Source organism: Glycine soja, chromosome 3 (assembly GCF_004193775.1).
Source record: "Glycine soja cultivar W05 chromosome 3, ASM419377v2, whole genome shotgun sequence".
Classification (NCBI taxonomy): Eukaryota; Viridiplantae; Streptophyta; class Magnoliopsida; order Fabales; family Fabaceae; genus Glycine; species Glycine soja.
The window spans coordinates 39864848-39891656 of record NC_041004.1 but is presented as its reverse complement, the minus strand read 5'-3'; the positions used below and the strand labels follow the sequence as shown (position 1 = coordinate 39891656).

Sequence of the window (26809 nt, the reverse complement as noted above, 5' to 3'; positions counted from 1 at the left end):
GCGTTATCATATAGTTTTGTATCCACTAAATTCACGAGCTGAAGATAAACATACTCAAACATTTTTTTCCCAGTTGTTTATGAGTTTCATTTTTCGAACAATTTTCCCCTTGTTTGACCCCTTTTGGATACATATATTAGTTGAGTTTCATAGTTTTGTGGAAGTAATAATAATGAAATAGTTTTCATATCTTGAATTAGTTAAAAAATAATTTAAAACTATATCCCAAAATAAAAATATCAAAAGAATAATTATGACTTATTTATAAAAATAAAAATAATTAAATTAGAATTTTAAAACATAAAAGATAAAAATAAATAAAACATTAAAACATAAACAACGATATATTTAATTAAGCGGTTTATTTCATGATTAAAGTCAAGATACTTTTAAGAGAAGTGTTTGTACAATCAAAAGCTGAAAGTAGTAAGGAAGTGGAAGTGAGAATTGCTGTTATGGGGCAGAGGAAGAAAATCTAACTCAAGCACAGATGAGTTGAGTGGTAACTGGTAAGTGGTCCTTAACTGCAATCCACCTTTCCGAAGCCTCCACCTCCAATACACAACCCTTTATGCATAAACTCCCAATAAGTTGCCCCGTGTCTTCCACTTTCCCCGTCTTTCACCACTGCTTTCGTTTTTCCCTTTCTAGAACAATAACAAAATAATATTATTATATCTAATATTTATACTCTTTACAAATAATAACCTCTACTATAATTGGTCCGAATACCGGATTCTATTTTTATACTTTTTCATGTATATCAAATATGTACCAATTTTCTGAAGAATAAATTACTGTTTTCATAACCGAAACATATGTAATTTGAATACTGATTTTGATTTTGAATATGTAATAAATTCACAAGATTGTATTGAGAAGAAAATAATCAATTCACAAACTTCCATAAAATTTTATTATTACAAGATTAATTTGTATCAATAACATCTTAACAAAATTACCAATGATAATTTACTCTTTTTGTAATCTTTTAAACACCTTTGGGGAAAAAGGGTAAAAGTCCGAAGAGGCCCGTAAAGTGGAAGCAGACAAGGGCCCATTTCCGATTGGAATACAATTCAATTCAACTCCGAAAAAAAGGTCAAAAACCATTTCCGATTGGAATTTTCATTTTCATTTATTCGCAACACTTCCTAACTACCGATTGGTCAGAGTCACGTTTTTTTCATTCTTCCCTCCATCCCTCTCCTTCACAATGGCGAAAAAACCGTTACTCTGCTGGCTCCTCCTCCTCGCCGTGCTCGCCGAAGCCGGAGCTTCCGACGAAGACGGCGCCGAGCTCGACTACTCGAAGCTCTCCGGCATTATAATCCCTGGCTTCGCATCCACTCAGCTCCGAGCATGGTCCATTCTCGACTGTCCTTACTCTCCGCTCGATTTCAACCCTCTCGATTTGGTCTGGCTCGACACAACCAAAGTACGTTGCCGTTTCTCTCTCACTCTTGCTTCGTTTTTTTACGTCGTTTTGGATTCTACTGCATGAGTATCAAATCTTGCTGTCTCTGAAAGGAAAAAAAAAAGAAGAAAAATCACGAGAGATTTTTCTTTCTTGGTGATCGATGTTATTGACTCTTAATTGTGTCTGTTGTATCAATTTGTATCCATTCTATACGTGTGTTTATGCTGACGAAGACGTAGATTATGTAGATTCTAGAAGAATGCGTCTGAAAGAATATCGACGTATAGATAGTTTCTGCATTTGCTCTGCTTGGAACGTAGTTTTAGCACGGAGATACAAGTGTACAGCTAAAAATAGAAAGAGCTAGAAGAGTGAGGAGTATGATACGTAGTATGATGTGACAAAAAGAGAGAGATGGAGAGAAAAAATGTGTGTCAATGAGGTGTTTGCAATATTGAAGTGTCCATGTATAACTACTCGCTTAGCAGCGTTTTCTCCTGTGTTTGTTTTACTGTGTATGAAATTAGCTCTAACGAGCTACGATTTAAAGAGTTAAGAGTGTAGTATGTGAGAAACTGATAATTAATATGTTTTGCAGCTTCTTTCTGCTGTCAATTGCTGGCTTAAGTGTATGGTGTTGGATCCTTACAATCAGACAGATCATCCTGATTGCAAGTCCCGTCCTGATAGTGGTCTTTCTGGTATTACAGAACTTGATCCGGGTTATATAACAGGTGTGCTTCTTTATGCTATGTCAATTTGTCAAATATGATTTTGTCCTGTATTTGTTGTAGCTTTTTGTACTTTATGGTTTGCTAATGTATCATGTACATGTTTAATGGCAGGACCTCTTTCATCGGTTTGGAAAGAATGGATTAAGTGGTGTATTGAATTTGGCATAGAAGCTAATGCAATAATTGCTGTTCCATATGATTGGAGATTGTCGCCCTCCAAGCTTGAAGAGCGGGACCTTTACTTTCATAAGCTAAAGTACGTCTCTAGATCTTTGCATCAGACTTGCTGTAAGCAAGGCTGTTGTTCCCTGCAGTGATTTGGATAAAGTGCTTGCTATATACAACATTGTTTTCATTTGTCTGATTTGTATGTTTTGTTTATGGGTCAATTTGTTTCTATTATCTAATTAACTTTTCAGTGCTCAAAAGTTTTCGTAAATGTGTACATGATACTATGATAGTGATATTCTTGCTGCATTGTCTGTAAAATTTTAATTGTATGTTTGCTTCTATGTATGTCAAACCTTGGCACCTGGTCATTCTAATAATCCATATATACACAGAAAATTGGCAGGTTTACACATACAAATTTAAATGCTCTAGTATGATATTTTGATAAATATTGGTTAGCTACAAAAGGGTTGAATTCTAATAGTATCTGTACACCTAATTGCGAATGCACCTTTTAAAAAAATGCGAGTTATTTATTTATTCTTCTCAAAAAGTCAGGTGATTAGATAAAATTGTTTTGCTAGTTACCTTGACGATATTTACATAAAATTGTATTTCTCTTTGCAGAATAACATTTGAAACTGCTTACAAACTTCGTGGTGGCCCCTCTTTAGTTTTTGCCCATTCATTGGGTAATCATGTTTTCCGTTATTTCTTGGAGTGGTTGAAGCTAGAGATTGCACCAAAACATTATATCCAGTGGTTGGATCAACATATTCGTGCCTATTTTGCTGTTGGTATGATTGACTTACGTACATTTGTTACCCCTTTGGGGATATTACTGATATGAATGAATTGATATTCTGATTTTCCTTCTTTGATTGGTTGTCTCAGGAGCTCCCCTTCTTGGTGCAATGGAAACCATTGAAGCAACACTTTCTGGATTCACATTTGGTCTTCCTATATCCGAGGTTACCTTTTAATTTTTACAACTTCTTTTTTCTTTTGCACTTGCTTTTTTGTTTGTTAATTTATCTAGGCTAATGCTTGTCCAATATTATATGTCTGTTATTCATTCCGGTATTGCCAAATTTCCATAGCCCCTTTTTTGGCTTTCAATATTTCTGATACCTTCTTCTTGGGCAGAGTCTAAACTATAATGTAACTAGCAAAGGGTAAATTGTATAGTTAAAGTTGTTTATATTATATTGATTGGCATAAGCTTGCTTTGGAATGGTCTATGTATATTTATAAATACAGAAGAGTAAGTAATTTGATTTATATGAGTAGTTGACTAAAACAACACTAGCAATAAATACATTCACACGGAGTGGTTTTTTGGATGGATTTTCTAGTATAATGCTGTTTCTGCTCTATGTTTTGTGCTTCATTTGTCCAACATGCAGTTGTAACAGCTGGTGCTAAGTAGGTATGTAAATTTGGAAGAGAGAAAGAAGGTCTAGAAAGACCAGAAATCTAAATCAAGAAGATGTTACTCCATAATTACCTGATCTCTTAAATCTTAATGGTTATAGCACCCACTTACAGATTTTATTTTATTTTTTTACTTTAATAGGATGCATACAATATCTCTCATTATGCTTTTGTCTTAACTGTTATAGCACCCACTTGGGAGCTTTGCAATATCACATATCTTTAACTTTGGCATCCTGCCATTGCTTGCACTGCTTGCACATTTCATCTGCTTATAATCTAACAACATTATAGAATTTCCTTGTCCATCATTATTCATTTTTTAGTGGTCTTTTCTTTACTCTATTATCTGATTGCAACATATAAATTCGTTAATTTTCATATGTTATACCTATTGTCATGCTTCTAAATATTCATCCACATAATGGCAACATGACATGGGATAGATTTGGAAAGTGGCCTACACTTGCATTTGAGATGGGCTTACTGTGTGTTTGGATGAACGTTGATAAAATTGATTTTGATTAAAATTGATTTGAAAGTGATATAATTTATGTTTGAATGTTTTTATTATAAAAGCAAGTTAGCAACAAAACACTGTAAAATAATTTATCCGACACAAAAGCTACCAAAAATGGTTTCAACTCATAATCAATTTTAGACCCAAAATCAAATTTTCAACGTGAAGCCAAGCATGTAAAAATTTACCTAAAATTTCTTCAATTAAGTAATTCTGAACTGTTGAGTTACTTCTTTTGCTGGAATCCCATATGCTTCCAAGTCCTTTCTCGCTTGTCTCAAATTCAAAACTCTTTTAACACCAAATTGCTAATAGAAAATCTTTTAGATAACATGAAACCTTCAACAATTGGCTTTCATGCATGCATATTAAAGAATATTTTTTGTAGTAAATGTCTTTGTAGTAAATATCTTTGATATTATTAGGATAGATAAATATTTCATACTTTTTATATTATTAGGATAGACACTTGCAGCTAGTAGATAGAATCCTCCAATATTTGAAGGCAAGTACAGGAAGAAGACTCTTATTCAGAAGAGAAGGTGCAATATTCACGGAAGTGTATATAGATGCAAACTATGCCGGGTTAAAAACAAAATTTAGTTGCTCGGTCTAGTGTAGAAGCAGAGTTTTGAGCTATGGCACGTGGTATCATGAGCTGTAATGGATGAAGATCATTCTTGATGACCTCAAGATAAAGTATGAAGACCCTATGAGGCTGTTTTGTGATAATAATTCAGCTATTAGTATTGCCCACAACCCTGTACAGCATGATAGAACCAAGCATATAGAGATTGACAAACATGTCATCAAAGAGAAGTTGGAGAAATGATCTTATAGCCATAGCCTACATCCTTTTGGGGCAATGAGGCTCCAATTGGCAGATGTATTCACCAAGGGACTCCTTACAATGAAATTTCAGAAACTTACTAGGAAATTTGGAATGATTGATATCCATTTACCAACTTGAGGGGAAGTGTAGTAAATTTCTTTGATATTATTAGGATGATAAATATATTGTATCTTTGATTATTTTCCTTCTTTCCTTTGATTATTTAGCCTATAAAAGGGAATCGGAACTAGTACTTCAAATAGACAGAAATATATTCAGTTCTTCCTTCCTTTTTTATTTTAGGTCTTTTTCCTAACAGCTGGCTGGATATTCCATAGAAATTAGCAACTTGATTTCTTAGATGTGCATCATAATTGTCAGGAAGTGATTGAAGTTACACCATGTTCTATCACTGTCTGAATCTAGATGTTTATCAACTCCTTGATAAACATCTAACTGCTATCGATTAATAGATGGATTTACCATGTTTACTATTTCATATGCAGTTTTATTCTTGTCTTAATGCATGCTTATCATAATTTTTTTAAGGTATCAGGGAACAGCTCGGATGATGTTCAACTCCTTTGGTTCATCATTATGGATGATGCCTTTTTCCAAGTACTGTAGAACAGATAATAAATATTGGAAGCATTTTTCTGGGGGAAGTCACGTGGGCCCACAAACATATCACTGTGATGAGCAGGAGTTTAAGACAAACTTATCTGGGTGGCCAACAAAAATAATCAACATTGAAATTCCCTCAACTCGTGGTAAGATTGATGAATCTTTTACTTTGCCAGTGGGCAATCAAGTTATGGTGCTTTTGGTCCCCCAACTGCCTAATTGTAATGTCTGTTTGCAGCATTTGATGCATATCCTTCATTCTCAGAAATACCCGAGGCCAACTTGTCCAGCATGGAGTGTGGACTACCTACTCAATTATCTTTCTCAGCTCGGGAAATATCAGATGGCACCTTTTTCAAAGCAATTGAAGATTATGACCCAGACAGCAAGAGGCTCTTGTACCTGTTAGAGAAGTTAGTGTTATCTCATTAATCATTAAAATATATTTTGCTAGAATATTTTGATCATTTTATATGAAAAGCCAAAAATTGAGACTTCTGAAGCTTCATTTTTTTTAGGGGTGCTTCTAAGAATGGCCATCCAAAAGGGAATCATCTGACTGAAAATATGTTCTTACTGTAGAGGATTGTTTTGAATATGAAACTTAAGCCCTTCTTCCCCAAAGAAAATTTTAAACTTATTTATGGATATTGTTACACTTTTGAGCTTTAATAAGGAACTGTAAATAGGGTGCTTTCATTTACAAGGAATTATGATTATGAATAAAAACATATCTTCTCTAATATCTATTGCACTAGCTGTCCTGAACTCTTGGTTTTGACTATGTTTTGTTGCTATTAGTGAGTTTTCATTTCTATTTTTATTTACTTTTTTTTGTATATTCTTTTACTTACTACTAAGCATGTTTATATTGTTACTTGTCGTTCTACACTTCTACTATTGAACAGGCATATGCTTGAATGCTTTAATATTTCAGATCATATCTTGGCGATCCTGTTCTTAATCCCCTTACACCTTGGGATCGGCCGCCAATAAAAAATGTATTCTGCATCTATGGGACTGATTCAAAAACAAAGGTATTATTTCTCTCTACAAAATGGCTGTTATTTCTAGTGTCTGGCTTAATTGCAAATACAAAAGAATTTTATTCAAATGAAGGTTGGTTTACACACACACACGCACGTAAAGGGTAAAGGGTTTTTACGGATTGCTTGTAAAGGGTTCATTCAAAGAATTTCATTTGGCTTAAATATGTTTTTAGTTCCTCAATTTTGGGGTTTGTTTGTTTTCATCCTCTGAATTAAAAATTGATCTTTTTAGTCCCTATAATTTGAAAAAATATTTGTTTTAGTCCCTCTGTCCAAATGCGCTTGTGCCCAAACATTGTCAGAATGAAAACGTTGAAAGGAAAACACGCATGTGGTAGGACGTTTGATAATAAGAACATGAAATTAAAGTGGGTTGCCATGTAATGTAAGCAACTTGTAATCCATTAGCTATATAAGCAAAGTCTTTAAAGACGTATGGAAAGAGGGACTATTTTTTTTTTTTTTTTAAATTACAGGAACTAAATATCAATTTTAAGTTTTAGGGACTAAAAACATATTTATGCTATTTTATTTATATGAATTTAATTTAAATGCACTGACCGTCTAAAGAGTATTTACACTTTCATTCAATCACAAATTGTCATGTATGATAAGTTTGTTGACTTTTACAATAATTACCTTAAAACTCATACCTAACATGTTTTGTGATTTGTTGATAGAGTAAATTTACACTGACAATACATAAAATTAAACTCTCTTTATATTTTGCTGTAGTTTGTTTTGAGTTGTGAACTCTATCGCTCGTGTTTTAGTTTATCATATTTGACATTGCTATTTTATTTTATTTTGAAAAAAGTAACAAATATTGGCCCAATATGTATGATGCACCTGCATACAAATAGTGTGCTTTATTTGGTTCTGAAAGCTGTAAAGTTCTCCGATCTTTTAGTTCTATGAAATATCTACATTTGCTGAAGTCACATCACAAGTACCAGTAGATTTTGTGATTTGATCATTTTATATGCCTCATCATGTTTATTTTCTACCATTTACATTATTTCTTTCCCTCATTTTGGTTTAGCTGTGTTCAGAAGAGGAGGCCACATGTAGGAGGAATATACAACAAAGAAGCATTTCATAGTGTGGGAATAAATTAATAAAAAATGATTAATCTGATCTCTCCATTCCTTTAATATTTTGAGTTCTATTGAAAATTCAAAACATTCAATGCTCTGAATTCTGGTCTTTCACATTCTAGGCTGACTTTTTATCTGTGCTATATTCTGGTCTTTGCTTCTTTGTGCTTATTGTTTGGATACTGAATACTTTCTAGTGGTATAAGGGTAACAATGGTATACTCACAGCTAAAATTATGTTTTATTTAACTATAAATTATGTCAATTAGCAAAATCTTTGTATATTAATATTTTTTTTCCCAATTGTCAACATTTACCTGTATCCTGAAATTCTTTATTTATACAGTAAATCTTTGGGGAATCCGTTGATCAGATATAGTGTTATTGTGAATGATAATTCCGGCATCTTGACTTTAAAAAATAGGTTGGTTACTACTATGCTCCTAGCGGCAAGCCTTACCCTGATAATTGGATCATTACAGATGTCGTTTATGAGTTTGAAGGATCTCTAATCTCAAGGTAACTGTCAAATCTTTCAGCCTTTCAGGAGTGTTGGTTTCTGTAGTTGTAAATGGAATCAATTGGGGAGGGGGGGATGGTTTGTTGGTTAAAAATTTTGCCATTAATTTTGCAAACTAATATTATCTTTTGATAAAGCAATGTGTACAATAGGGAAATAGTTATTGCTATTACAGTTCTTATTTGTACATATTTCTGAATATTCAATTTAAACTTAAACATGTTAAAGTGTTTTAGTCTCAACTGTCAGGTCAGGGAATCAGGTTGAAGGGAACCCTGGAGCAATAAGTGGCGATGAGACGGTAAACTTAGTTTGTGTTTCCTTTACTGTGGTTGTGATTATATTGGAATGCATAATGTATTTATCGACCATTTTTCCTAATTTTGTACTTCCACTGTTTTTGGAATTGGGATGTGTGAGCATTACATCTACATTCAACAATTGGATTACAATAAAATCAATTATTTACAGGTGCCATATCTCTCCCTTTCCTGGTGCAAAAACTGGCTTGGACCAAAAGTGAACATAACAAAAGCTCCACAGGTATTTCGCTCTAAAGATGGTGTGTGAGTAGTGTTTGATTAAGACATTAAGTGTGATTATGTTTTTTTTCAGTAATGTTTAAATACATTTGCAAACGTGTGCTATTAAATTAAATTATTAGTTTGCTGGTATGTACAATATTGAATTATTGCTGCATGTCTTTATTTAGACAGATAGGTGTGACCATGAGTTGTAAGTCATAACCACACAATTCTTTGCTGAAAATGAATGATATTGATAAGGAGAACATGCAATTTGTTTTACTCCAAGGAGACCATGGTTGTGTTTTTTTTTATTTTTTATTCCCCCCTATCCACTTTTCTATGGTTTGTAATTGTATGTGTGTCACATCAGATTCAAATTTAACTTTTTTGCGTGCGTACTAATATTTGTATCATAATCTTTATATTTATCTTTGTTCGGACTTTTCAGTCAGAGCATGATGGTTCAGATGTACAGATTAAATTGAATGTGAAACATCCCCATGAAGAAGATATTGTTCCAAACATGACAAGATCACCAAGGGTGAAGTACATAACATATTATGAAGATTCTGAAAGTCTTCCTGGAAAGAGGACAGCAGTTTGGGAGCTTGATAAAGGTGCATGGCTTGTCCTGGGAGTTGTCATGGACTAATTGATGGTTTTATTTATGACTAAAATAACAGCAACTAAATTATGAATGTCATGACTCATGCCCACGTAGGCTATGTTAATTCAGTGTAGATAAGTATCTTGTCAATTTTCTGACTGGATTTAAAAGTAAAAGGTCACAAAATTAACACTTAAAGAATTCATTCACTTAGCAAAAGAAAACCCAGGGAAAAGTTTTGGTTAAATGTATTTATTAACCCAGCAAAGGGTTATTTACCTGCACGTGCAATTATTTATTAATTTCATTATAAACTATAAAGAAAACCCTTAGTTTGATCCTGCAAACTTGTACGTGTTACTTCATCAGTCCTTCAAAAATTTAGTCATCAAATTAGTCCCTCAGAAATTTAAATTGTCACCATATTAGCTCTTTAAACATTTAGTCACCAAATTAGTTTCTCAAAGATCTAAAGTATCACTATATTGATCCTTTATAAAGGATTAAAGCGGTGAAAAAAACCATTGAGTTTAATTTGATGGGAAATTATATCTTTGAGGGAGATCTAAAATGTCACCATATTGGTTCTTATGGAGGAACAAAATGGTGATAAAAATAATCTTTGAGGAACTGATTTGATGATAAATTAAATCTTTAAGGGATTAAGTTGGTGGCAAAATCTTTGGAGGATTACAGTGGTTGCAGAAAGAATCTTTAGGGGACTAATTCAGCGACCAACATTTTTGAAGGAGTAATGTGGTAATACATAATTATGAAAGACCAAATTGAGGGTTTTCTCTAAAATATAAATTTGATTTATTGATTAGTGTCTGCAACTTTTTATGGATGAGCAAGAAGTATGGTCTCAATATCTGCAAGGCTACAAGGATACATACAAATAAACTGACACAATATTCTTGTAGCAAATCACAGGAACATCGTTAGATCACCAGTGCTAATGAGGGAATTATGGCTTGAGATGTGGCATGATATCCATCCTGATGCAAATTCGAAGTTTGTAAAAAAAGGTACTTAGCACATTTATAAACAATTTTAAATAGTTCAGCTGAGAATCTCCTATTACTTTTATGACTTTATTCCATTACAGCTAAGCGTGGTCCTTTAAGAGATGAGGACTGTTATTGGGATTATGGGAAAGCTCGCTGTGCATGGCCTGAGTACTGTGAATATAGGTTATTTTCTGTCTCCTATATTTAAGATTTTGATTTATTATTTTGGGAGGAATATGATTTTTGAAATCTCAGCACACATTTCCAATTGAGGAAGAATGAACCAAATTCAGAAATAATGATAATTTCATGTTCACAAGATGGCTACTGGTTAAGTTAGCTGAATTGCAGAATTAATCATAAATCCCAACATTTTTGCATAACAAAACTTCGTAAGTTGGAAACATCTTTATCCTTTTACTTTTTTTTTTCTTTTTAATTCTTTTAATATGTCAGCTGTATCATAACTATAATGCAGGTATGTTTTTGGTGATGTTCACTTGGGACAAAGCTGCAGGTTGAGATATACAACAGCTGAATTGTTGTCACATTATTTGTAAATAATAAGGTACATTCTACAATGTTCTTTATAGTTGTTCTCCTTTATTTGGCTTGAATGTGCCCTATTATATGATTTTGAGCAGGGTAGACTTGAGAATAAGTTAGTTAAAATTGCTCGACTGTCACGACTCTCAGATGTACCGAGTCCTTGGCTTAAACCTTCAATTACTCATTCAGTCTTTTGGTTATCATTTTCTCCTTTAAAGTCATTCTCTTGACTAATCTGACTTGCTATTGTCAGTGATTTGCATAAGTAATAGACTTAATGTGCACAACTGCATATATTGCTTCTTCAATAACTTCTTTTCACTGTTACACAACTTGAGCTAAATTTACACAATCTGCCGAAGTTATTAAATTTAATTGATCAGAAACTCAAAATCTAATGCTGCTGGAAGTAGACAATTGTATCTTTTTGGGATTGTGATGGGCACATCTTGTTCTTCCACACAGCCACCATTAATAATACTTTTATTTGCTTCTTCTTAAAAAAAGAAACTCTATCTTAGATAGAAGGCACATGAACCAGTGGGTGCAAGGCAAAAATAGAACATAAAAAGGCAGTGGCTCAAAGTGTCTATATATATGCAATAAGTTTCTTACCAAATAATAATAAGAACAATAACAATAAAACAATATTTTTCATAAGGCTTTGCATTATGAAGAAACGTATATTGGTAAAAGGTAATATATATTGTTCTCAGGAATGTCAAGAATCTTGCTTTCTATTCTTATCTGACATTTCATATCTTCAGTATGTGGTCATAATATTATTTGGAACTAAAATCGTATGCATAGACTAATGGTGCCTTTTTTGTCTCTGTTTTTACTGTTATTTCAAACTTTCAGTTTTTTCACCCCCGGTGCTGATATGATTACCTTCTGGCAGTGTTTTCTACTGGATGACACGCTACATATGAATACCAGAATTACTCCTTCATACAACCATGACTTTTGGAGTTTGGCCATTCTTTAACTTTGTATACTTGCATGGGCACTGCATATGAATACCAGAATTACTCCTTCACTTCCCACTTAGCCATCCATGATAAATAATTGGCTAGAATTGTGGTGGATCTGTAGAGCTATATTGTTCAGTTGGTTGATAGTTTTCATGATCTAGAAACATACAGGCTATAGTGATATGCTAAATCCATTGTTAAAAAGTTGACACGGGAAGTGAGAATACAAATAGTGTAGATGACAGTAGTGAAGCTGAAAACTTTTGTTCTCTGATTTCGTAACAATTACATTCTTTCTCTACAATTTGTCCTACTACTTCTCTTTTACTCCACAAATATGTGCTTAAACTTAAAGCTCTGTCCGTTTAAGATGTATGATTCGAAAATTGATGATTATGTCCTAATTGTTCAGTTTGATGTACGCCCCTTACCAGGAAAGGCTAAACAATTTTGTAACGTTTTGATAAGCTCGTTTGTGAATAAGATTCTTTTTCCCTATCTGCTATCCTTTTGGTTTTATGGTCTACCGGATCATTTTTTATGTTGCCCCTCGACACTGTTAGCGCAAACTAATAGTTTAATATTATAAATGTATACACTGTTAGTGCAAACTAATAGGTTAAATTCCAATTCTAAACTTCACTTGTAAGTTTTTTATTTTATCGTGCCCTTATTACATACTTTGGTTGAAACTGGTACTAGACAGTGTATGACACAGAATATTAATAATAATAGAAATTGTTGTATAGCCGAGGAAATAAAACAAAGAGATTTATACTAATAAGTTATAAACAATCACATAAATAAACTTAAGATTATATTTTAATTTAAAATCTTATGATTCAAATTTATGGATCTTTATTTATATATTGTTCAACTTTTTCATGTAAGATTTCAACTCACACTTATATTTTAACAAATATGTTGAATTGGATCGTGAACACTTTTTTACAATATTTTTCTTTCAAAAGTGGAGTCTAATCCATCAGGAACACGTCATCCCCTGTTCTTGTACAGTTTTGATGGGTTGTTTGGGTACATATTACCTTTAGGATGTGTTCATTTGTATAGAAATAAAGTGGAAAATGAATAGTAAAACACATTTTTACATTTTATTTTAATTTAATTGGATGCATTCCATTGTATTTAATGCTAATTTTATTTAAAATATTTTTTAAGACAGTGCTAATTGTTCAACCTTTAGCGAGAACTAAGAGAGGAGGACAAAAAAAGCAGCAGCTCACAGTTACAAACAAGAAAAACCAAATCATGAAGCATGCTTTTCTTATTGACCTTATACCGTCGTCAGGTACACATGGAAATTATACATGAACAATGAGTGTCAGTAACACATTCACTAACACTCTTTTTTAACACATTCTTCTATTGCTTAAAATTTAGGTGGATCCTACTAATTTGTGAACAAGACCCACCAAATAGAAAATGAAACTCACCGGACTTTTAACTAACAGGAGATGTATGTCACAAAGAGTGTTAGGGAAAGTGTTGTTGATACATGATATATATATATATATATATATATATATATATATATATATATATATATATATATATCATCATCATCATCAAAAGCGTCAGATTGAATAACCAAAATGCTTGCAGAGTCAGTCATCTGAAGGGTTCAACCGGAGCGGATTCTTCAAGAGAGTTTGCTGTCTCAAAACATTCTGCAGCTTCTAGAATTGTACCCTCATCCTTGTGAAAAATACCAAGATTATACCAAGCAGAAGCATTAAATCTGTCATGCCGTAGTGCATCCATCAGAAAGCTTCTGATAGCAGGATTTGATCGATTACTGCACCATCTAAGAACAACCGCAGCAGAGATCAAGCTAGGGACATGTCCAGGATCAATGTTCAAAGCATCACGAAAAGCTTTTAAAGCCTCTTTGTAAAGGCCCTTTGCTTCGTGCATTGTACCTGTGAAATGAAAAAAAAAAACCCATTATATGCAAATGTGAAAGTAACTAAAATTAAATTTACTGCTTAATGGTAAAATGAAGCAGATAACAGTATAAGCAACGCAACCAAAGCCCACTAAAAAGTTTTCGGCAAGATACGTAAAAAGGGCTCCAAAGCCTTCTTTAAATGACCTACTAAACTCTGTTCTCACACGCATCAGTACACTCACTCATCCGATTAATGATTACAAGCATGAAAGGTTTATCAGTGTAAAAACTAAAAAGTCTTCCATCTTCATGAAATTCAATAGTGAAAACATGACAAAAAATAAATCCTATCGAAACTATTTTATTAAGGATCCCCCTGATTCAGGCTGGAAGTGAATGAGAATACAGATAGGCCGGAACATATAACTAATCAAACAGTACTCTCAAATATCCAATAACACCAACCGTTGCCAAATATTATCCATTAACAATTCAACCAGAATAACTTCATGCTTTATTACTTACTATTTAAAGCACCACTGAGCATGTGTGTTTTAAAGATGCCACTGGGTGCACATCTGCAACTTTTGCCGAAGGGCTATTAATAAATTTTGAATTATGTTTTAGTTGTGAATTAAGCATAGTCTAGTTTGTTTTGTCATCATAGTCTGAAAATTTGGAGTATGGTAGACCTACGCATTTGTTTAATAAGGCATGCTTTGCTTCACACCCAAGCTCTGTGATCTCTTGACACCTCACTGCATCTAACTTGTTACATAGCTTGCTCTAAATAAAGGATACTATTAAGAATTAGACAATATCTGCAAGTTGTTTCCATTGATGTCCTTTCCAAAAATCATAAAACTCAAAGATAAAACATATTAATTACCTATTGCATGACATCTAGAAGCAGAGTATAGTTTGATGGCCTTAGATTTCGAAAGACACACCTCTGCATCATGCCACCGTGACAGACTTATGTACACAAAAGCAAGATCATGCCATATTTCAACTTCCATGCTCCTAGCATGATCTATGTAGTCCTGTTACAAAAAGTATGAGAAAAAAGAGGTAAGCAGAAAAACAAGCAATGTCTCCTCTGTATTATAAATCAATCAGCATTAAAACCAACAAACCTTATACAGCTTCTTCTTTGAACCAAAAGTTTTTCTCTGAACTAGGAGAATAGCAAGAAGCTGAGTATATGTTTCAATGGCACTCTTCAACTGGCCCTGTGCTATTTGTAGTTTAGCTTTTGTTCGCAGTAACTCTCCTTGATCCCATATTCCAGTCTGATTCAAAGCTTCATTGACAATAGATTCAGCGTCCAAAAACTGTTTTTGAGCTGATAATATCCGGGCTAACAATAACCATCCTTTAATGTTAGACCCAACTTCTAAGTTTAGAAAGCATTTTGCATAATGAAGTGCAGCATCCAACTTCCTTTGCTCTGCACATTCTAAGCTCAAGTAGTATATTACAAGGGGGTTACTCATTTTGGTCACTTTGCTTGCAGTTTCCAGAGAATGAAGTGCCTCAGATTGTTTCTCAACCCTCTCAGAATTAGAAATATCAATTTTTGAGTGTGCTGAAAGTGAAACACCAAGTAAGCAACTGGAAAGACTTTCCAACCGATCACATCTTCCATCCAAGTTCTCAAGCACTTTGCGAGCTAAGCTTGCCCCATCTTTTGCAAGATCAGGGTTCTCACTACAAATCTTAGAAGCCATTAACAAAGAAGGAACATGTTTTGGGCCCTCTCTACTACTCAACAATTTCCTAAGAAGATTCAGTGCTACCAAGTCATTACCTGCGCCATAATAACAAAGAGATAAGGCATGGTATCTTTCTCTTCGATTGATAGTCCCAGGGAGTAATTCTTCCCATTGATGGGCTAAAGTTGTCAAATCCCCTGAAACAGATAGAGCAAACGAAAGGTGATCCAAAATTGACGGATCCCATTCAATTTTATTTAGAGATATTTTTCTCAGCAAAATCATTAAAAGAAGTATAGCCTCTTCTAAGTTGTTTCTGGGTACAAACGAGCTGTCCATATGGGAACGAAGATTTGAAGGGATTGCTTCCCCTCCACTATATAGAAGAAAAACAACAAATTCTTTCTGAATCTTTGCTATGGTTTTTGCATCAAGATTCCATTGGTGAAGGAGTGCACGACGGTAAGACAAAATAACATCACGGGGAGAATCAGCAAGTTTCCACAATTCTGGAAGTAGCTCAACTACATTACCCAAAGTCTCCTGCAATTTACCCTCGTGACCAAAGTTTTGAGGCAAGCCTTCAGGTAAAGAAGACTCAACTATGTCCAGAATAACTTTACAAGTTTGGGCAGATTCTGCAAGAAGGATTGAAAATATATGTTAGACAACATTTTATCTTCCTTATGCAAATCCTTAATTTTAAAATTTCCCTTAAAGGGAAGAATGGCCAAAGCTGTCCCCTTTAAAATAAATTTTAAAACTTGGGTCAACATTCAAACTTCTTTTATCTTCCTACATAAAACCTAAGTTTTAACATTCAAGATTCTGGGGTGTTTGACCATAAGTATAAAAATACTCATGTGACAATCAAAGCAGAAAATCCCAAGTCAAGGGTATACAAAAAATTGATGCTTTTTCTATTTCTAGTAAAAGCAGAAGTAGAAAAATTGTTTGAAGTCAATTTTTTTGTGTATTTTACAAAGACCAATCAAACATTCCATTTAAACATGAATGGAAGATTATTTAATACAATTATCAACTCAAGGGACAGACCAATGGGGTATGCAGGGTGAAAAAATATGTCAAGTTAATCTGGAAAGCTACTATAAGCCCCACTGCCATGGGAAGAAATTCCAGAGGAACACTCTGCATAGCAGGTGCATGACAATGATTAAATTTGCACATTAACTCATAGTTAATGCGAAGAAATATAGCAGTTAAAATTAACAGCATGTAACAGAAACTAATTAATGGAAAACAGGGCAGATGACAGATACAAGTCATGCCATCGTGCAGAATTGCAGATCAAAAAGAAAATATGCATGAAAAGCCACAGGTTCCTTGAAGTTAAAGAACAAACTGCAAATCTATTAAGAAACAGGCAGTGAGGGTACCTTTAAACCTCCCCAGAACCTGCAAACATTTTGCTTTTAGGAAAATTGCTTCCAACAGTAATCCAACCGTGTATATGGACATCGGAGGCATAGCATAATAATGGGAATGTTTCTTATGATGTTCTCTGCTTTTGGCAAGGGAAATTTTCATCTTGGAAGTCACAGCGCTTATATTTATCCTCTCATAAATACGTAAAGCTGCTTCTATATTCCCTTCCTGATATTCATCTTTTCCTAACAAAGCTCTAGCTTCCTGCAGATTTCAGTCATGTAGCAGATCATATCAAATCCAAACGTTCAATAATTAGATTATCAAACAATTACACACGTCAGCCATGATCTGAAAGTAACCACGGTTCTGTTAGCGAGAAATTCTTAGGTGATCTTGGTCCCAAGTAATCTCCATTTGACACACAATTGAGTGTTATTAATTCTTTCTCCTAAACGGAAAAACTTGCATATATGTCACACATGATTCTTAGGCTGAGACCTTTGGTACCTGAAGGTCTGAGACTACCTAATATTTTTCCCTGATAGCACACACATGATAAAATGAGATAAGAAGAACCATTCCGTTAAATAACCAACAGTTGAATGGACACTCAGAGCTCTCAACTATCCACAAATAAAAGTGAACACAGAAAAACCTGAAAGTAGTTTATAAAATATGAATAACCTAACAAAAAATCAACTGACTTGGATGTCTCTGGAGTAAGCAAGCAAGAGCAAATCATACATTTAAAGTCTAGTCTAATTAACTACTAATAAAAAACTAAACAATTCAGTGTATCATCAAAATGGACAACACAAAGGATTTTGAAAGAAACCAACCTCATTGTCCATGATATCCATGATGCCACTCTCACGCAAGGACAATTCAGCTTCATCCATGTTCCCAGAACCCGACCCCATCTTCTCAATTTCTCCGTCGAGGCCAGAACGCCCACTCGCCGTTGAAGAATAAAACTCCGTGATTGCAAGAGAATCCGAGGAAGGAACCGTTTCATCTTCTCCTCCTTTCTTCAACGGCTCCCTCAGGCACATGCACTTCATCATCTTCTGCAATCTCCTCCCCTGCTTAGCCCTACTCCCCATGATGCCGCCTCCGCAACAACACTGTCACACATTGAATTCGATTCAAAACCACAATCACCACAGTCTCCTAACTCTTATTTCAATTAATTCACACCGAATTTTCTGATTTTGATTTCATAATCAATTCAGTTTGATCAGTTTCCTATTTTAGGTTCGATTCGATTCGGTTTTAAATAATAATAAAAAATCCTTATAAGGTTAGATTAGACCGCGAAGTTATCGGAATTAATCAACCAGACCAATTAAAATAAAAGTTAAATACCGTCACAAAATTGAAATTCACACACAAATCCTCAATAAATACAGAAATAAAAATCACAATAATTATCCTAGATAGATTTATCGGTGAATTCGGCTGAGGAAACAGGTAAAGAAAGAAAGAATAAGGAATTGCCTTATGATTATAGAGAAAGAGAAAAAGCAGAGAGTTGAGGAATGGCTGGGGACAGGAACAGTAACCGCCATTGCAGAGTGTTTTCTACGATGGAAGAGAACCTTTGAATGCTTTGAGTCAATAAAAGCATTGAAAGCTTCTTTCTCCTCTTTAGCTTTTCCTTTTTTTAATTTTCTTTTCTTATTTATTTTTTTGTCATGGGAAACTCGGTAACTGCGACTGGTGTGTGTTTGCGTTCGCTATGAGAGAGATTGGAGAAAGTGGGAAGCGTATGCGAGAAGACACGAATTTCACAGATGGTTCGAATCTCATATATGTAGAAAGTTCGTTTTGTTTATGGTAGGTCCCACTCTGCTTTTATAACTGCGGAGGAGGCGCCAAGATGGTTGCCTGCCACGTGGCATGCTCTTATTGCTGTGTGCGCTGACACTGGAACGCCCACTAACTATACTTTGTCCTTTCTTTAACACCTACTAACCATTAACAACCCTCTTCTAATTAATTAATTGAGTTGACATAGGAAAGAGAGATTTTGATGACAAAATTTCTCCGATTTAAATATCCTAGTCTTTTCTCACGGACAATGACAATTTTTGTCATCAATTTATTTTGTTTTACTTTGATGGCAATGATATTTTTAAAATCATCTTATTATGCTCGAATAGTAGTAATATAAGTTGATTTTATACATATAAATGATCGTTATACGTTGTTACCTTGCTTTATTTGTTTGACTTACAAGTAATAAATTCAATTTCAATTCTTAATGCAGAATCAATTGTTGATCCTTTTACCGTAGTAGTGGATGTGGATGTTGCCCGACCTTTTCTCTATTAAGCCTTTTACTCCCTTGTTTCTACTTTCTATGCTTCTGATTAAGATCTCGTTTTATACCTCCAATTCAAAATAATTAGGATTAAGGAATATGGTAATTGGTAGTCACTGTACAGGATTTAATGAAAAATTTACAAGTTTGGTATTGATTTGAAGGTTCCCTCTATTATTATTTTTTTCTTATCTGTGAACTTAAAGGCAGTGTGAGAGAATTTACATTAGGTTAGATTTGGTTCTCCATTAGGTTCCCTCCTTTTCAATTTTTTAAGTCCCTCAATACCTTGTTTGATAACTGGTAGAAGTATAGGCTCATCATTAGTTGTTGCTCATTTATCTTGGCCATTGATAGGGGTAATAGTTTGGTCATAACATAAACATGTCTCTCTATGGTTGAGTCTATGCATATACCTCTCTAGAATTTCATGCTCCTAAGTAATGATTAGCCACAACATGTCTACATAAAATCTCACTTGATTGCTACAAGTTTCATGAACATGAATGACAATTAAGGTCTATAATAAACTTATCAATTCACATTATATGTGTCGCCTTAAACTTTAATTTACCAACCCAATTGGTTTGTAACGATCTTATATGTTAGTGAAATTTTTGTTAGTGCAAAGGACTACTAGGTGTGGTCTTAGGTCAAGATGGACTAGAATAAAAACTGTTAATTTGTATTTCTCTCCCTTAATCTCCTTTCAAATCATTTGATCGATTTAACGTTTTATAACATTTTCTCTACTTACCTTTTTCATACAAAAACTGTGTATCGTCCTACTAAATAAAATGAAACAAGTTTTTGAAAAGGATTTTGGGAATAAGCCCATTGCAAAGGAATGACTCGGGCCATAGGCAGGCCCCATTAAAGCTCTAAGAGGCAGAGCACAACACTCAGTAGGTGGATTATGCAGAAAATGAATTAGATGTTGCTTCCTGCACTCCCAAAGTTCAGACATAATGACATTAGCGGCGAAACGACGGAAATGGGGTTTTTTTTTTTTCAAAATTACCAAGTGGACTAAAATTTAAATTAATATTCAGAAAATAATAAGTCTAGGTTACCTAGGACGTGTGAATTGAAAGCTATAAACTATGTTACTGTTTTTTTTTTTTTATTGAAGTCCTAAAAAACTTTACGATTTCAAATTTTTTTAACACGATTTTAAAGTTACAAGGGATTTTTTTCCTTGAAGTCATAAAATACTTTACAGCTTCAATTTTTTTTATAAAATGACTTTAAAGTTGCAGGAGTACTTTTTTTATTTTTTTAAAAATCTAAAACTATTTACAACTTCAAAGTCATAAATAGTTTTTTACTTAAATTATTTAATGAATTAATGTATGTTTTCTTTAATATTTTTTATATTGTTTTATTTAATATTATATATATTTTTTTGTATATTATTTTATTTAATATATTTTCTATATTTTTTACTAATGTTAAGGATTATATTTGTTTTGTAAATTAAAAAATAATGCAAAAAACTTAAATTTAAATAAAATATTAAAATGTACTTTGTTTAATAAAAATATTAAAATATTTTGTTACTAATATTTACAAATAATATTAACCTGCAATTTATCAAATAATATTATTTAAAAAATAATTTTTAGAGTTATCATTAATTAAATTAATAATTTCGTACAATAGTATTAATTAATTTTATTTTATAAATTATTTTAATATTAACAACAGAGAATGATTTAGTGATAGAAATAGTTGTTAAAATAAAAATAGCATAATATATTAATATAAAATAAACAATACAAATTAAACACAAGCATAAAATTAAAAAGTAGAAACAATATCAATTGTCAACTTGCTTATATGAACAGTTACTATGATTATATTATTCAATTCTACGATTATTTAGCAATAATATTAGTCGTCAACTTTATAAATATTTTAATATTTTTATTTAAATTGAAGTCTTTTACACTGTTTTTTTTAGTTTACAAAACAAATAATAATCTTTAATATTAGCTAAAAATATATAAAATACATTAAATAAAATAATATACAAAAAGTATAGAAAATATTAAATAAAACAATATAAAACATATAGAAAATATTAAATAAAACTAAAAAAGACAACATACATTAATTCGTTAAATAATTAAATAAAAAATATTTTAAAAAAATATAAAAAAGACTCCCATGACTTTAAAGTCATATTAAAAAATATAAAAATTGAAATCGTAAAATATTTTACGATTTTAATGGAAAAAGAAAAAAAATTCTTACAATTTTAAAGTCATGTTGAAAAGAAAAATAAAAATTGAAGTTGTAAATCTTTTGCAACTTCAATAAAAAAAAATAACATAATACCGTTTAGGATTTTCCATTCAGAATAACTTATAGTTTATTCCTTTCTGAATATTCATTTAAATTTTTTAATTTTACCCTCATTTAGTAATTTTGAAAAAAAAAATCACCCCTTCCCATCATTTCACCTGACATTAGTAGTGCATATAGACAAACACAGCAATAACATATACAAGCCACTTTGCTTCTGTGTTTAAGTCAAGTAACTGTTAACTAGCAAAAATTTGCTGATGTCACTTCTTATTTAATGGGTTTGATTTATGATTTTGTAGTTTATGATGAATTGTAATCAATAATGAAAAAAATATATATATTACTAAGTCTTGATGCTAAGTAAACAAGCAGTATACAGTTACCTCCCGCCATAGCTATTGATACAGGCCGGTCGCATACATAGTGCCTTTACGTAATAGATACAGGAATTGAATTGCCTTAGAGAGAGACTAGGTCTCGTTTCCATGGACGCTAGCTCCTCCCATCAATGGAATCAATGTAGATGGAGGAACAATCTATGTTCTACAAATCATTTCAGCTTAACTTCGAGTTTTTTTACTAACAATCAACTACTTTTTCACCTTGTAACCTATATAAGCGCATATTTAACATTGAGAGTTGTCTTGATCCTGGTGAGCTTTAAGGATCCAATTTGCCTAAACTTTTATGTAACAAAAAAGAATACAAGTGTCTCATGAATGCATTAATTAAGGAATTAAGGAATCAAAGAGAATTTTTTTCTAAAAAAAATGTATAAACTAAATAACAATGATTTTAAAAAAAGTTCAATAAAAGAGAATCGAATTGAAAAGCAATAAAAGGAATTATTCACAAATTATTAGTTTAATTTTGAATAAATTGTGATTAAATTGGTATTATTTAAATTCATATTTTTAATAGTATATAGTATTTTAAGTAATAAAATAATATAAAATTATGAGACATGAAGATACAAAGAGTTTCACGTTATAAAACAGTTTTGTATTATCCCTCAATCATAAATAATCATTTAAATTATTCCAAAATAATTATTTTAAAAATTATAAATTCAAATTAGTTTTCTATACTTGTTTTGGTTTGATTTACACCAGTTTTACACAGGTTCTTTACCGATTTCCAATAATCCTTAAAAGTACCAAATTTTAAAAAAATACCAAACCGGTCATTACCCTAATTTTCGGCAAATCGATGATTGTCCTGATCCAGTTTTTAAAATAATATTAAATGGAGAATACAAAAATTATGCAGTGCATTTTTTAAGTAATAACAAATATTTAATGAAACATATTCGATACTGTTAAGTTTTAACAATACTCTAGGAGACCCTTAATATGATATAATTTTTCTAGTAAATACTTTTATACTTGTTTTCTTAACCACTGTAAACTCATTAGCATTTGTCATAATTCTCGCAATCTAATTTGTCTTTCATTCATAGTTGGCCAATTCTTCACCACTTATTAATTAAACGCATTTACAAACGTGGTCAAGACTCAAGGCTGCTGTTTTGGATTTCACTAATAAATTATAATTATAATAATATATAATATAACGAGGAAAGAAACGCGGACACACCCGAACAAAATAATAATAATAATACCCCTTCAAAAAATAAACAATAATAATAACTCAATGAATTTCTTCAAGAATAAAACATTTATAAACAAGAAATATGGGAATCCAAGAATCAAAGTTATTAAAAGTCACCTGTCATTGGATACATCATACATCAGCCTGAGATATATAAACAAGCGGTTGCATGCATGGATGCCCACATGGCAATGGCATACGCAAAAGCAAAGCCACAAATTTAATGCAGATTTATTAGTTCTTCGAAAAAAGAAAGCAAATAAAAAAAGGATTTCAGATTTCATTTTCTTCGCCACTCCCATTACTTTTTTCTCCTATGGAAGTCAATACGTTTTCATTTAGGAATCTATAATAGATACCTTTTTTGGGGTAGTTCTTAAGAAGTCTATGTTTTTAATGTTGATACATTTAATCACAACTTTAAGAAGTGGGCCAATTGGGTTGGGTTCACAATTTCGCCCAGGTGGGCCCCATTGGTTTTCAACAAGAGTGATAGCTCTACGTACCTATCGTACTTCTGCTGCTGCGACTCCTTTCGCGGGCTCGGCGCCTGGCCCATTTTCCGGCCCAACAGAGTCCCTTTCGTCAGGAATTCATGGGCCAAGTACCCAGCCAGGAGCATATTGGTCGGCACTGGGTTTGGGCTTTTATCGCTGGGCAATTTGGTAATTGTGGGCGAGGATTTGGGCCTTGGGGAAGCCTGATCCCTTTCCTTCCGCTTAGAACCGCTACTATTGCTCAGTGGCACACGGCGAGAGGGAGGACGCATAGTTTTGGTACTCATGATGCTTCTCTAACAGTAGTGTGTGTGTTTGGGAACACGTGATTTTGTATTTGTACCAACGTGATATCGGATGAGAAAACCAAACACACACTAAGTAGTTGCACACGTCATCGTCATAATTAAAAAAAATGACAAAATTTCAGGCTTAAGAAATATAAAAATAAGGACCAGCAGCCGTTTTTTTTATAATAGAAAAATGGGTGTATGGGGAAATTGTTGAGAGTGAGAGGGCAAAAAGTAAAAATTAAAAAAGAAAGGGAGATAATGGAGGTATGAGGTTGAAATTAAAGAGGAGGAGAATGAAGATTGTTGCCGGAATCTGGGTATAGGTGGTGGTGTGATCACTTAATTTTGAGGGAATTTATAAATAAATAAGAGAAATGAAAGAAAAGTGAAAATTGGAGAGGAATAGAATAGAAGCGATGTTAACGAGGTAACGTTAAAGAGCAGAAGAATGATCAGGCAGCTAAGGAGTGTGGTATTTATATTGGTTATTGCAACCAAATGCCCTTGTTGACTTGCGTATATTACAATAATGCCATTATGCCAAGCGGTGCTAAGATATGTTTTTTTTTGGTAGTGTTAGTACTTAGTACCACTTTTTTTTTTTTTTTATAATGCACACTCTATTTTCTTAACATAAACTACAATTTATTTAAAATTGTAAAATTATAAGTAGAGTGTATTAAATGAGGAGTGAGAAACCAAGTGATTCATCAGTATGGTGAAATTAAAGTTTGATTCTTAATAAAAAAATATATTTTTTTGTAAAGTTTTATTTATTTTTTAATTGAATTCGGATTATTTAAGATTTTTTTTCTTGACGAAATAAAGGGGTAAAAAAAAAAGTGAGAGTGGTTGAAAAAAAATGAAGAGTGGGTAAATTTGTGATTTCTCTGACAAATTTTAGTAGAAAAAAGTATTTAAAAGTATGTTATTAATATTTTTGTTTTGTGGCTTATTATACGTACAAAACTTTAGATACATTTTTATGGGTTATTTGTGTTTTCCTCTAATTAAAATTGAAATTTCATTTCAATAAATTATGTAATAAATTTTGCATTAAAATATTATACATATTACTAAATTTGATTAGATAACAATACAAAAACAGCATCTACAAAATCGTATCTATTTTTTTTAATATATCATATATTTCAAGTTTTCTAATATCAGTTTCATTTTTATTGAATCATTTTTATATTTATTAATCCATCTATCTTCTTTTATTTTTTTTCTTCTCTCTATCTCTTTCTTTCTTTCTTCAACCAGTACATCTCAAAAGTCAAATGTACATTTAACATTTTCCCTTTTCTGCAACTATTTAGTTTAGATTATTTTAGAATATAATTATTTATATTTATTTTTAAAAAATAATATTTAAATTTTGGGTTAAATATATTCTTATCTCTAAAATATAAATATAATTTTTTTTCATCTTTGTATCTATAAAAAATTATTCATTTATAATTATGATTTAGTTCTTCATTAGAAATTAAAAACATATGAGTGAGGAATTAAAACCATATAATTTTGTCATATGAAAAAACTAAAACGAATAATTTTTATAAAATAAATAAAAAGTAAATATATTTAGAGAACAGAAACATAACTAATTAACTAATTTTTTTTACAATAAGAATTATCAAGCATATTTGTAATCTACAAAAGTATATTACACAAACCTTTTTTCATGATAAATTGGCCCGATAAACAAGTTGTGAATAAGAAAATAATAGATGTAAAATCATTAGACATCTATAATAATAACAATGGAGCTCATTGTTGGAGGCATATTTTGTCAAATGTTGCTCCCACAACCATTCCAGCAAAACTCAACATTTTGAAAGACATACCACTTTTAGTTTTCTCTATTCACACAAAAGCTTTTGAAATCAGAGAGATTTCGAAATTTGAATTTCAAATCCCTTTCTCCTTCAGTTTTCATCTTCTCAGTCTCTCGTCTCTCTCCTTTTTTCCCTTCGCACTGTCACCCTTGCATGTTCCTGCTCCTCTGCTGTGGAGCCATCGTTTCTTCTTCTCACACAAATTATTTTTGCCTTCATTGTTGTCGATTTTTACGAGCATCGGAAGACTATGTGGTGGCTAACCCTTCATCTCCTCCTCCTTCGTCATTATCACTTTTCCCTTCTCTTATACTCTACGATTTTGATTGTTGGTTTTTATTTATTTATTTTAGAAATAGGAAGAAAGAGTGGTGTGGGTAAGATCGTTTCTTGTCCTTCGTTTCCCCTCCTTTGTCACTTTCATTTTCTCCTTTCCTCGTACTCCATGATTTTTGATTTTTGGGTTTGCTATTTCAGGAATAGGAAAGAAGGAGTGATACATGATTTTGGTTTGATGTTTTTTATTCTAGGAATCAAAACCACCGAGTGGTGTGGGTAGGATTTTTCCGATTTTCTTTTTTTTCTGTCAAAAACTCATTTTTCTTTATATTGTCCCATTTGTTTCTCTTCTTTTTCTTCATTTTCATGGTCTCATAACAAAAAATGCATGTTGATTTTCTTTGCTAGAAAGTTGACAACCAACTATTGATGACTAATTATTATCCGAGTAAAAATTTCAAAAGGATCTACATCAATATTCTATATTTCAAAGTTTTTCTTTTTAAAAATCTAGCTTCTATAAAATTGTGGAATATTGAAGCTTTAAAATTTAGGAGGTTGGGTTTCCTTCCCT

The 26809-nt window shown here is 32.4% G+C and overlaps 3 protein-coding genes across 9 annotated transcripts; 1 reads left to right on the top strand and 2 right to left on the bottom strand.

The window, feature by feature from the left end:
• Window positions 1-1108: 1108 nt before the first annotated feature.
• On the top strand, window positions 1109-12566 carry LOC114406944 (phospholipid--sterol O-acyltransferase-like). Of its 5 annotated transcripts, none has more exons than XM_028369827.1 (16): window positions 1110-1438; window positions 2019-2154; window positions 2266-2410; window positions 2953-3122; window positions 3220-3296; window positions 5668-5881; window positions 6001-6148; window positions 6673-6772; window positions 8306-8400; window positions 8651-8702; window positions 8873-8944; window positions 9377-9545; window positions 10459-10563; window positions 10644-10728; window positions 11024-11113; window positions 11956-12566. In XM_028369827.1, the coding sequence occupies exons 1-15, from the start codon at window positions 1217-1219 to the stop codon at window positions 11103-11105; spliced, it is 1872 nt and encodes a 623-aa protein (XP_028225628.1). In that variant the 5' UTR covers window positions 1110-1216; the 3' UTR covers window positions 11106-11113; window positions 11956-12566. The 5 variants fall into 5 exon arrangements, 3 of the variants coding, with proteins under 3 accessions (XP_028225628.1, XP_028225627.1, XP_028225626.1); XR_003665562.1 differs by having other exon boundaries at window positions 1112-1438; window positions 5974-6148; window positions 10644-10937; window positions 11996-12566; XM_028369826.1 differs by having other exon boundaries at window positions 1112-1438; window positions 5974-6148; window positions 11996-12566.
• Window positions 12567-13314: 748 nt separating this feature from the next.
• LOC114406943 (protein NPGR2-like) lies at window positions 13315-18870 on the bottom strand. Of its 3 annotated transcripts, XR_003665560.1 has the most exons (7): window positions 18579-18870; window positions 17921-18205; window positions 17090-17342; window positions 15114-16330; window positions 14867-15020; window positions 14674-14763; window positions 13903-14008 (listed from the first exon to the last, which is right to left on the bottom strand). XR_003665560.1 is itself a non-coding variant. In XM_028369823.1 (6 exons), exons 2-6 carry the CDS (start codon window positions 18182-18184, stop codon window positions 13698-13700), a joined length of 2199 nt encoding a protein of 732 aa, XP_028225624.1. In that variant the 5' UTR covers window positions 18185-18205; window positions 18579-18870; the 3' UTR covers window positions 13315-13697. The 3 variants fall into 3 exon arrangements, 2 of the variants coding, with proteins under 2 accessions (XP_028225624.1, XP_028225625.1); XM_028369823.1 differs by lacking the exon at window positions 14674-14763 and having other exon boundaries at window positions 13315-14008; XM_028369824.1 differs by lacking the exon at window positions 14674-14763 and having other exon boundaries at window positions 13829-14008; window positions 14928-15020.
• A 4867-nt stretch (window positions 18871-23737) lies between these two features.
• LOC114405269 lies at window positions 23738-24094 on the bottom strand. The gene has a single exon (XM_028367877.1). The coding sequence runs from the start codon at window positions 24092-24094 to the stop codon at window positions 23738-23740; it is 357 nt and encodes a 118-aa protein (XP_028223678.1).
• Between the last annotated feature and the right edge of the window lie 2715 nt (window positions 24095-26809).

Coding starts and splice junctions, on each gene's coding strand:
- LOC114406944 (XM_028369826.1), top strand. CDS start 1,217: ATGGCGAAAAAACCGTTACTCTGCTGGCTCCTCCTCCTCGCCGTGCTC. Junction 6,149..6,672: donor CTCTTGTACCTGTTAGAGAA/GTTAGTGTTATC, acceptor TTAATATTTCAG/ATCATATCTTGGCGATCCTG. Junction 9,546..10,458: donor AGTTTGGGAGCTTGATAAAG/GTGCATGGCTTG, acceptor ATATTCTTGTAG/CAAATCACAGGAACATCGTT.
- LOC114406943 (XM_028369823.1), bottom strand. CDS start 18,184: ATGGGGAGTAGGGCTAAGCAGGGGAGGAGATTGCAGAAGATGATGAAG. Junction 15,021..15,113: donor CAAAGAAGAAGCTGTATAAG/GTTTGTTGGTTT, acceptor TTTTTGTAACAG/GACTACATAGATCATGCTAG. Junction 14,009..14,866: donor TTCTAGATGTCATGCAATAG/GTAATTAATATG, acceptor TTCATTTCACAG/GTACAATGCACGAAGCAAAG.
- LOC114405269 (XM_028367877.1), bottom strand. CDS start 24,094: ATGCGTCCTCCCTCTCGCCGTGTGCCACTGAGCAATAGTAGCGGTTCT.